Source organism: Panthera pardus, unplaced genomic scaffold, assembly GCF_024362965.1.
Source record: "Panthera pardus isolate Hobbes unplaced genomic scaffold, ASM2436296v1 HiC_scaffold_2, whole genome shotgun sequence".
NCBI classification, from domain to species: domain Eukaryota; kingdom Metazoa; phylum Chordata; class Mammalia; order Carnivora; family Felidae; genus Panthera; species Panthera pardus.
The window spans coordinates 129,229,697-129,242,084 of record NW_026526765.1 but is presented as its reverse complement, the minus strand read 5'-3'; the positions used below and the strand labels follow the sequence as shown (position 1 = coordinate 129,242,084).

At 34.9% G+C, this 12,388-nt stretch overlaps 1 protein-coding gene across 5 annotated transcripts in view; it reads right to left on the bottom strand.

Annotated features, from left to right (window-relative positions):
* Nucleotides 1-266: 266 nt before the first annotated feature.
* KIF3A (kinesin family member 3A) overlaps nt 267-12,388 on the bottom strand; it is a 48,948-nt gene continuing 36,826 nt past the window's right edge. For all 5 annotated transcript variants that reach the window (XM_019422040.2, XM_019422041.2, XM_019422042.2 and 2 more), the window contains 8 exons: nt 10,047-10,203; nt 9,471-9,651; nt 8,762-8,872; nt 8,044-8,169; nt 6,860-6,913; nt 6,434-6,502; nt 5,231-5,355; nt 267-3,566 (listed from right to left, as the gene is read on the bottom strand). In XM_019422040.2, coding sequence (XP_019277585.2) covers nt 3,518-3,566; nt 5,231-5,355; nt 6,434-6,502; nt 6,860-6,913; nt 8,044-8,169; nt 8,762-8,872; nt 9,471-9,651; nt 10,047-10,203 — 872 coding nt within the window. In that variant the 3' untranslated portion in view covers nt 267-3,517. The remainder of the gene's footprint in view (nt 3,567-5,230; nt 5,356-6,433; nt 6,503-6,859; nt 6,914-8,043; nt 8,170-8,761; nt 8,873-9,470; nt 9,652-10,046; nt 10,204-12,388) is intronic.

Here is a 12,388-nt window from a genome sequence, read left to right as displayed (position 1 = left end):
CTCAGATCATGATCTCACGATAGAGCCCCACATTGGGCTCTGATGACAGCACAGAGCCTGCTTGGGATTCTCTCTCTCTCTCTCTCTCTCTCTCTCTCTCTCTCTGCCCCTACCCCACTCACGCAAATCTTTGTCTCCAAATAAACAAACGAAAAAATTGGGGTGTGAAATGACACAGGCCTCTCTAAACCATATAAAATTGAGATGCCAAGCATAAAGACCCACAAAGAGAGTTCAGGGGAAAAAGCAGACCACCACTATCAGTGTTAGGTAAAGATTTTTATTTCTAACTTAACCATGCTGCATGTATACATACAATATCAATATATACAACTTGAACAAATACAATTTATACATAAAATACAATGAAAGTGTGGCTTTTGAAATTAATGCAACAAACTCATTGGAAGATTTGCAATTTTGGCCAGTATACAGTATTGTAGTAATGCTACTGAAGTTATTAATGATTTAAAATTAATCGAACTACAGTATAAGTTCAAAGGCACTAGGAAGATCTAGGTTTTCTTCTAGCATTTTAAAAACAAAAAATAACTAAAAAGGAAAACAAATGTATACATTAAGAAATTGGGCAGACACTGGCATGCTTAAATGTAAACTCTACCCATTCCTTAATTCACAGCCCTGTAAAAAAGAGAGGGACCTCCCTTTATAGAAGAGTTAAGGGGAAAGATATTTTTAGAAGACTAAAAATGATAGCTACAACCCAAAAACCATAATCATAATTTTAAAAATATGTTACAGATCAAGTAGAATCACCTCCCTCCCCTAAAATAATCTTAAATTTCTTGCTGCAAAAAAAGGTCCCCTTTTCCCAGAAAGATGAGATACCTTGTCAAATGGATTCTACTTGCCAGATAAAAACACAGATGCAGGCCACCCCCATATACCTTGATTAATCTTATATTTTACAAGAATCTAAACAAAAAGGGGGTGTACTATTATATTTTAATATCCTAATTATAAGTATATATAATTGAGGTTTTAAAACAGGGTTTATTAAAGAATGTATCACAAACAATTAATATTCTACCAAGGCTCCTTTTAATAAATAAATATTACTTTTTTTAAATTAAAGAGAAAATACCCTTTCAATAACCTATTTATATGAGACACTCATCTTAAAATTGTCTATTTCAAATAATGAGCAAGTATCTTCACCCATATCCTTTCATGAAATTAACACTGAAGTTAAAAATATTTCATTTTATGGACAAAGACACAGTACATGTGAAGAAACCACAGAATTGCTATGATCAGAGCTAAATGAACAGCTCTAAAGTCAGTATCCCATGTTTTCATATGGATATTCAAGCCTGGCTCGAATATCTTATTTTGGTTATTTCATAAAATGAATTATCTAAGGTACATCTGGTATAATCAATTTCTGATGTAAATGTTAAAAAAAAAAAAAAAACTGCTCACATGGCCTGTTTTGTAAATTGCTCAATGTTTTGACTTTTTACAGATTTTTGCTATTGTAGCAGAAGTGGAATAGAAAAATAAATCTAACACACTGGCTTAAATTTTCTGTTTTAAAGCTTAATGCACAAGTTGTTCCTTCCCCACAGCAAAGGGAATATAGTGAACGATACTGTAATAGCCTGTAATAGCGTCTTATGGTGAAAGATGGGAGCTACACTTGCCATGAGCACAGTGTAACTCAGCAGCGGAATCACTATTTTGCACACCTGAAACTAATGTAACACTGTGTGTCAACTCTACTCAAAAACAATAAAAAATAAAGTTATTCCTTTCCTATTCACTGGATGGTTAAAGGCTAGAAGTGTGGATTTTTAGAAAGAAGTATGCATCTTTTTTATTCTACTGGCAAAATTAAGATTTCTCTGGAGCATTTGCTAACCATTAAATGTGCATCTACAACTGCCAAGACATTCTGCACAGACAAAGCTTTTACAAGACACAAATTCACCTCTAGTCTTCACAGTACCTGAACAATGCCCCACAGAGTGTAAAGTCAAAACTTCTAACTATCTTACACATTACAAGGAAAATGCTGCCAGGTAAATGCAATTCTTATTACCTAGAAAATATTCACCATACACAGGACATCTGGTACACCACCTTTGGAACGAACTTTAAACTTAGAGACGCATTTTTACCACCACCTCACAATCATGCCACCTACACTCACCCCCAGTCTATAGGCAGCTTGGTAACTACAAACCAATATTTAACCAAACTTACTAAAATACTGTTCACTTAATAAATACTAATTTATGAAGTCTCAAACTTGCAACCAATGGACTTTAGGGCTGATCATATAATTTAAAAATTTATAAAAGATACATTAAGTGGCTTAGGAGTAGCATAACTTATGAAAAAATTAAAATTTTGTAAGCAATCACCATGAGAACAATTCTAACTATTATAACTTATTTTACTATAAAAATGATTTTTTTTTAATTTTTAAAGGAATATGGTATAACTGGGATTTGTCAATAAAAGAAATTCAGGGAAGAATGTTTTCTTTTTATAAAATATAAATAAAAGCAAAACAAATGTTTTAAAGTCTAAGAATTAAAAGATACACATATTTCTTGCTTTGATTGCATTTTGTGGAAAATGGAGACCTTTCTCAATTGGGAGATACAGAGCAATTCTTATCACAATTTAGAACTGAGATGCAGAAAAGCATCCATTAGTCACACTTCAAAGTGAATTTTAGAAAATATACATATATGGGCAAAGATTAGTGACCAGTATTTAGCTTCTTAATTTTCTGCAACTGTGACTTTTATATCTATGTACAAACTCAATGCTTCGAGAGAACATGAAACCAGAACCAAAAAAGCGTATTTCACTTGAAGTCCAAGTGGCAGAAAAAGGTCAAGAGAGGTCCTAAAGAAACGTGTTTCCAACTTTTGCATTTTAAACATGTATACTTCTAAAGTTTGGCTGCTGAATTATAAAATTTTCCAAAGATCAATAACATAAGTTGTCTCATACTTAAAATGCAATGAATGTTAGTATAAAAATTAGAACATTTTTAAATAGGCCAGGTGGGTGTTAAGATCAAATAATTTCTTAGATATGCAGCCCATACATTCACATATGACAGCACAACATAGAATGATGAGATCTGCTACTTTCTGTGTGCAAAACAGGACATATATATTTTTTTCTATTTTGCCTATCCAGTTACCTAATTATACAGTAGTTGAATAAATCACTAGCAGATTTATGTATACATTAAACTGCAACTCTCTCAGTATAGTAAGCTGCTCCCCCAAGTTCCCTGCACCGTATAAACTAGAGTGTAATATGACAATCTGAACAATTACCAGTTGTACAATTTTAATATGACATTAATATATATACTAAGACTTATTAGGCAAAATATTAGTTCCAGTCTTACTCCATGATTTACAGCTTCCATAATCTGAAATTACACAACAGTCTTCAGTGTTTTAATTAAAGATTTTGTCTAGGCATGAGAATATCATTAATTTTTATTGTGACTTTAAGTCTGTAATGTTTACTGAAGTAAAGAGTCAATCACAGTTTCAGGCTTTGCAGAACGCTTTCTGTTTGGAGAAGAGAAAAAGAAAATATGAATGCTTTCCTAAAAGACTGAATGCGAACACTTTACATTATGTAGCAGGTATGGCCACAGGGTGGCCATAAGGTCTAGAAACAAGCCAAGGTTTGCCACGTTTGACATGTTAAGAGATCAATGCCCACCTTTTTAGGCCAGAGGAAGGTCACCTGAAGTAGGTGCAAGAGCCTGACACTTTACCCTACCAACCAGAATGTAAGGGATTGAGTCAATGAAAACTTCTAAAATAGGACTAGACAGGCCAGGGCCAAGTGGGCTGTATGTTTGCCAGGCCTGAGCCCCTGGATTATCCGTTCTGGGGCATGCTGAAGGTACAGGTTCATTCAGTGAAAAAAAGAGACACAAATCCTCTGAAGCAACACCTGCAGAAGCATGTGCAGGGACCGATGGAAATACTACATTAATGTACGGTGTTCAATGGAATTTTGCTTAGCGCACTCAACTATGCATTTCTAATTTACAGGAACATCACATTGGACCTTATCAGGTAATGTGATACATTATCAACAAACCATTTATTGTGTATGTTTACGTTCAGGGGCATCTACTGTTTTTATAATACAGAAGGCTAATTCTGGTACACAGAGAATGATAGGTTTGGCTCATCCAATGTTGGCTCAAATGAATTTTTTTTACGTTAAACCATTTATCATCACTCTTGTGTTGTAATTTTTCTTATTGACTGCAGAGGTAAGAGAAAAATATCTCTATTAAAAATGGAAAAACGAAAGATCCAGCAGGATTTGTGTTTGACTTCTTCATTCACTAATATTACATACATGGCTTCTGTTGACATGTGAAAAGTTTTTAACAAGTGGCACTTGAATGCCAAGAAATGTAAAAATTTGTACATCTTTACAATGCTACTGACCTTCAGTCACATATACCAAATTTATAGATGTTAGGTTATGTCTATGATGTTACGTAACATAAAATATTAAAACCTTACAACTTCATCTGACTTATAGCTCAAAAGTCTACATACTCAAAGTAGGGGGGAAAATAAGCTTAATATTTCCTATCATTTCAGGAGCTCCAAGTGTTAAAATCAGTTTAAATAAGCTGAACAGTACTTACGTAGGGAAGGGAGAGAAGAAACACGCCCCAGCCCTGATCTCATGTTATGATACATATAGACTACTCAACAGTCAAAACCAGCACCCAAAGGAAAGGGAAAAAATGGTCAGAAAAGCTTTCTTTAACTAGCAAGGTTAAAGGTTAAAGGTTCTTGGAGCAATGTTTATAACAGAAAAGCAAGCCAGCAAATATAAGAGCTTGGAGTTGAACCAGGCAAATTCATTAGCATCTCACTAGAAGAATTACTGTAAGAAATTAAGGGATTAAGATAGATAAGAGATGACTTCTAATACATTTGGATAGAACAAAGTATATTAAAAATAAACTCCAGTACTCAGGAAGGCTAAAGAAGTTGGAAGCCTTAATTTAATTCTTTAGTTTTTACTTACTCAAATCATTACTACCTAAGGACTCTGATATTTATTTAAATACAACTAAAATGCAGCTTTTTAATACAGCTAAAATATTTATTATGTTAACTAAATTTCCTCTAAATGTACCTACATAGGATATCTCAGTGCCTTTATCTCACAGGACTGAAAGAGAAGTCTTTACCTTCGCCCCGTCTTTGGCCTTGCTTTCCCCTTTGACGTCCGTGGCCTCTCTAACTTCATCAGGGACTGCCGGAGGCTCTCCTCAGTATAGGCAAGATACACGTGGGAAAGGTCCACTTCAAAGGGCTAAGTAAAGGGAGCAAACACAAGACACTCTTATAGGAAGGATTTAAACCAGATGTGGGGAGAAGATTAAAAATACTGAATATACTCCTAGAGAAAAACTGCAGAAGACCAAATAAATGTCTAAGGGTATCTTTTTCTTTTTTTTTTTTAAATTTTTTTTTTTTTTTAACGTTTATTTATTTTTGAGACAGAGAGAGATAGAGCATGAACGGGGGAGGGTCAGAGAGAGAGGGAGACACAGAATCTGAAACAGGCTCCAGGCTCTGAGCTGTCAGCACAGAGCCTGATGCGGGGCTCGAACCCACGAACTGTGAGATCGTGACCTGAGCTGAAGTCGGAGGCTTAGCCGACTGAGCCACCCAGGCGCCCCTAAGGGTATCTTTTTCTTTTTTTTTTTTTTTTTTTAATTTTTTTTTTTTTTTAACGTTTATTTATTTTTGAGACAGAGAGAGACAGAGCATGAACGGGGGAGGGGCAGAGAGAGAGGGAGACACAGAATCGGAAGCAGGCTCCAGGCTCTGAGCTGTCAGCCCAGAGCCCGACGCGGGGCTCGAACTCGCGGACCGCGAGATCGTGACCTGAGCTGAAGTCGGACGCTTAACCGACTGAGCCACCCAGGCGCCCCAAGGGTATCTTTTTCTAATGCCACTCATGTCAAACGTATTCACCACGGGCGGTAAGTAAGGAGCCCTGACACCCTACCAATATCTTCAGAGGAAAGGAAAACCATTATTGTTTTCCCTATAGCTGCTACTTCCTCTTGCTGACCGAGGTCCAGGACCAGCTCTGAGAAGGAGACAGACCCACTCTGGTCTCTAACTATCCCCCCGCCATGGCCTGGAGAGGTGAAGAGGCTCTGAAGAAGCCACCATGCCACCTGTGTGGTGCAAAGGGAAAGCCTACCTTCATGACTGAGGGGAGCAGAAACGTCCTCTACCCCCCTCCCAGGGCTTCTCTTCCCAAAAGATAGGCCTATTTTTCAGCTGAGCTGATTAATTTAAATCATATTGATAACACAGATGAGTGACCCACATCCTATAAAGAAACTGCAGTTACAACAACAAAAAAGCACTCTTACATCTTTCTCTTTTTTATCAGGAGCTGGAGTCTGCTTCCTCATGTTATTTCCTGTATAGGCAACACATTTCTCAAAAAAGGAAAAAAAGGGGAGGGAGGAAAATTATCTTAATTAGCAATTAATACTGAGAATACAGCAAATTACTATGAGGTATACTGATGTTACAATCGTAAAACGTAATTTGAATACTGGAAAAGAAAGGAATCTAGAACTCCGACAGTCCTGTGCAGCCCCAAACGACACCACTTCCCCTGAATAGTCTGTGTGTTATAACACGGTTAATGAGAAAAATATCTTATCCACTCTAGTGGACTCTCATCTGATTCATTCCCTGGACCATCTTAGTCTCCTCAGAGCCCGCACAGTCCCCAGGCCACAAGATGCACTCCGTTAAGTACTTCATGAGAGGATGAAGGTAATACTCACCAGCTGCCATTCTCCTATGTCTTCATTCCAGTGGACGTAGTTTTCAATCATTTCCTTTTAAGAGTCAAAGATGGTCTACTTTTAATATTTAATAACATTTGAAATACTGAAAATGCTCTCAAAACTAAAATTTTAACATATTAAAAAAAGTTGCCTCAAAACATATACTGCATTATAACTTTCTGATAAATTTAAAAATACATACTTTGAAGGAATATACATAAATGCAATTAAACCATATAAAAATAAAAAGCAATAAAATGAAGAACATGGGATTCAGGATGATGGCGACCATGAGTTGGAAGAGGCAACGGGATGGCAGAGGGGAGAGGGAAACCGTTTGGTTAGAAATAGGTTAGTCCTGATAGCAGCTTTTGTTATGCATGACAAGGTCACTACAAAATAAATAACAAAAAAAGGCCAAACAAACACAACTAACCAACTAAATAAAAGCAGGTCACCCAAGGACCAGTAAGGAGAATGTACCATGAAACAAACCTCAACCTGAGGTCCAAAGGAAAAAAATATTAAGGCTTATTTTCAGAAAAAGTTCTTTGAGCTATACAGAGACTCAAAATAAATTTTTGAAGAATTAGTATGTTAAGGTACACTAAAATATACCAGAAAAGTGGTAATTTGGGGTACAGAGGGGCTGACATTTTAAAATTATACTAGAATTAAAACTCAACATCCACCTGGAGATGGATGGCAGTGATGAGTGCAAAACACCATAAACGTACTTAATGTCACCAAACTATATTCCTAAAAATAGTCTAAAAAGGTAAATTTCATGTTATGTGTATTTTACTATGATACACACACACACACACACGCACATACACACAATTAGTATCCATAAGCAGGGAGAAAAATTAGCAAAGGAGTTTCATTTATTCTATTTATAGGATCAAGTATATTGAATGAATAAACAGGAATGCAATTACCTAAATCTGGGTTCCTCCAAAGGGCTGAGAAATTCTTAGTTAGATACTTACATACTCAGAGAATTATGTATTGAGAAAAGATAACAGTTGAAGTGAAATGTGATGGCATTAGTTCAAGTAAATTTTACTGTCAACAACTGAAATGTAAATACGTACCATCAATTAAATTAAAAATTATATTCCCATTTCTTCACCCCAGCCAAGTGATGTAACATCTAGGTCAGAGAACTTCCCTCTTACCTGATAATCTTGAGGTATAAAGTTATCAATAATAAGCATCTGAAGTCGAAGCTCCCGGCTAAGTTGTCGAATATTCTCCAGGAGGCCTTCAATTTCCCTCTGATGTTCCTGTTGGAGATCAGCCATCTACCAGAAGAATCAATAAAAATATGAAGGGCAAACAAGATTTTAAATACAGAACAGTTTTATCTGATTTAAGCACTGGCTTAAGAAACCTTGTAAAACTTACTCAGTTTTTTCACAAAAACAATGCACAAAATGATACTACCCCTTCACTGTCTATTTCCACATTATTTTTTTTCTTTTTTAATGTTTGTTCATTTTTAAGAGAGAGAGAAAGAAAGACAGAGTAGAGTGTGAGTGCAGGAGGGGCAGAGAGAGCGAAGGAGACACAGAATCTGAAGCAGGCTCCAGGCTCTGAGCTGTCAGCACAGAGCCCGACGCAGGGCTTGAACTCACGGACCACGAGATCATGACCTGGGCCAAAGTCCGATACTTATTAACCAAATGAGTCACCCAGGTGTCCCTATTTTCACATTATTAAGGTTGGAAATACACAATATAGCTTAACAGCTAAAATGTGAAATTGCACACAAAGGAGAAAATGTTATTTCTTTAAAACTGTAAGCATACACTATACCTCTTTAGGATTTTTAATCATACTCAAACAACTTTTTAATTCAGAGCTACATTTGTAGGTAATCTCTAGGAAACCAACCTCTGATTTGGCAGCCATCAGCATAGTCCACACTTTCTTTAATTTCTTGGTTTTTCCCTGTGCTTCCTCTTGCAAGCTGGTGTATTTTTCTTCAATATCCAAGCGTTCTTGCTATGACAAAAATTGATAAACTTCAGCCAGAATCATTTATTCGTTAAGTCACAAATTTCATTATTTAACAAATGATAAAAATGTTTAGCAACTATTATCTTTCAAAGCAATTCACAGATCTGCTTTAAAATTTTATTAAGATTATAGATATAAGACAAATACCACATGATTTCACTTATATGTGTAATCTAAAAAACAAAACAAATGAACAAAGAGATAAACAAAAAGCAGAAACAGACCTATCACTACAGAGAACAACTGCTGGTTGGGTTTCAGGGGGAGAGAGGCAAAATGGATGAAGCAGGGAGTGGGAGGTACAGGCCTTCAGTTATGGAATAAGTCACAGAGATGAAAGGTGCTGCACAGGGAATATAGTCAGAGTACCGTAACAGGGATTATATGTTAACAAATGGCAGCAACATTTGCCAGGAGTACAGATTAACATATAGAAAAACTGAATCACTATGTTGTACATCCGAAACTAGTATAACATTGTGTGTCTACTATACTTAATTAAAGATTATGGATATAGAGCTTTTCACTAGAAGAGTTAAATACCCAAGGCTAAGTGTCAACCAGAAACAAAAAGTCACATTACCTCTTTTTCCTCAAGTTCTCTGCGAAGTTGCTCTGCTCTTTTCCTCCGTTCTTCCAGCTCCATGTTAGATTCTTCAAGAAGTTTCTCTTGTTCCTCAGCTTTTGCCAACAAATCAACACCACCAACAATTACCTTCTTCTCCAGAGCAGATAATTTCTCTAGCAAAGATTGATGTTCTTGTCTGTTGATTAAAAAGGAGAATAGTTAATATCCATCGATTATCTTCTATTCTATCAATATCATTTCCCAAAATTTCCCAGGTATTTGGATGCAAAATTTAAAAATAGGGATATAATTATGTAACACCTCTATCAAATTATATCACAGTGTAGTATTAATTAACTTATGATTTAATCTGTAACACCCAACTTCACTGAATATTGTTCCTCCTACACAGAGATGAAATAACAAAAACAGATGTAATTTCTGGAAATACAACAAAACCTTCGATCCCAAAAAGCTATTCTGGAGACAAAAATCAAGCTTTTAATTACTATTTAATTTTCTTGCTTATACATGCTATGAAAAATACAAGATTTTTAAATCACGAATCTATCTCAATTCAGTAATACTCACTGAGCCTTAAGTAGATCTTTTTCCCGTTTCTCTAATTCAGCTCTAGCCTTGTTTCTTTCTTCTTCTTCCATGTCAAGCTTTGTTTCAAGTGCTTTTCTCTCCTCATCAATTTTTGCTTGCATTTCAACCATCTTATCTGGGGACACTTTCTTTTTACCTATATGAGTCATTTATTTGCAACAATCACTTTAGGGCCAATTTTTCAGGCTTGTATAAATTCTCTTCAATTACAAAAGATACCTTCCTCAATAATACAAAATCAAATACAATTTTGAGCAAATCAAATAATACATTTTATTTCTATTTAATATGTTCCTAGAATAACTTTTTAACTAATTGCTAAACAAACTGCTATGTAATTATGCGATGATAACTAAAAACAAAAGTATGTGAAAGAGAAGCAAAAGAGGTAAGTAGGAAAAAAAAAAAAGAGAAAGATTAACAGGAAAGCCTAATAAATAAAAAAACCAAAGACCTATGTGTCCTCAAATACGCAGTATGTTCAAAAAAGCAGTATGATTATTTACTTTTTTCTGATAACGAGGTACAAAATAAAGTGGCTTCCAAAAATACCCCCCCAGAGTTTATTAAAATAAATGAATAAATAAAAGGCACATATAGTCATAAAATGCACAGATGAAAGTATCAGGCAAAATTTATAGCAAGAAGTTTCTAACATGTATCTTCAGAATTTTTGTAAAATTTATGTTTAATAAAATTACTTGAAAGTATTTCATTTCATATTATACCTTTATTAAACGAAAAATTCTATACTAATTATTTAATGGTTACATTACAATTAACCAGGCATTTTACAGTTGTTGAGCTACCATGATCTATCATCGTGTCTTAAACGAGCAATTAAAATAGCTCATTATTATGTCAAACTCAGGAGCCTAAATCTCAATAAGCCACTTTAAATATGTCAAGTATCAAATATAAATAGAAATACTATCAAATAATAAAGCTGGAAATGCAGTTTCCAGTTGATTATTTTGACTATAATGCCAACTAGAATGTTTCACATATATATAACAGGTATCCAATGTAAGTTTATTGAATGAATTTCAAAATCATGAAACTAAAATGAGAAATCAAAAAGAGCAAATAAAAAACCAGGTTATCAAACTGGTTATGAAACTGAATCAAATAAGTTCATTTCTGGTAATACAATTTCTTTGAAACATACTTTCCTTTAGAAAAACGATCAAACTTTTCGTAGAACTGGTGTGTGGCTCTCCTGAAAGCTTTCTGTCATTCTTAACTTCCTTCCCAAAGGACCACAGAAGAGTGTAAACCAGAAGAGTTTATAAATTGTTAATGTCTCCACCCAAAAGCTAACCCCTCCTGCTAACAAGGAAAGAGAACTGAAAGATAATGATGATGCAGATATTTATCTGAATATACGTTTTCAGGAAACATGAGATGAAGAATCATTCAGAGACTTTAAATCTTTAGGATAAAATTATATTAAAAACCCAAGGGTTTAAAATATATTACCCTCCATTTCTATAGAAATAAAAGTCCAAAGCAAACTTAAGCCACAAAACAAGTAAGTTAAATAAAAGAGTAAATAAAAGCACTGATCCAAATTCATGCTTTGGTGTGGTGTGATTCATTGCATTCCAAAAGTCAGGATGTAGACCTGAGTATGTTGGCTTCTTTGGCACAGCCACCTGTATTGAATATTCTGAATTATGGTGTTAAAAAAATGATTTCAAAAAGCAATCTAATTCCTACTCCCAGTGAACTCCTAGACAGGAGTAATCAGCAGTACTATTTCTTAGAAATTTGAGAGGGAAAAGCTGAAGTTCAGGTATAAAGGAATTGCATACAGAGGGTGCCTGGCTCAGTGGGTAACACATACAACTCTTGATCTTGGGGTTATGAGTTCAAGCCCCACATCGGGTGTAGAGATTAAAAATAAAATCTTTAAAAAAATAAAACAAGGGCATGCATTAAAAAATTGTAACTTACTTTCCACCTCAGCATTACAAATATTTAAAGAAAAAATGGCCAGTATGTTAAGACAAAAAACAAAACAAAAAAACCTCTCTGTAAAGATGTGGATATTAACAGTATAGTGGAAATAATCTGATAAACATATGCACATTAATTTTTAGGCTTCAGGGTTCTAGTTGTTTGGTTAGCACTTAAAAATATCTAGTTTTCAACCCCATTATGAGGCAGTAAAAAAGACATTATATATAGAAATACAAAAGCACAACCTGTTGATGAATTACTAGCAGGCCTGAATTGCATTAGTTATTCAAAACCATTCAGGTAGGATTTTCAAACTGATGCTTTAGCAGCAAAAATCTTACTGTGCTCTTACAATATTC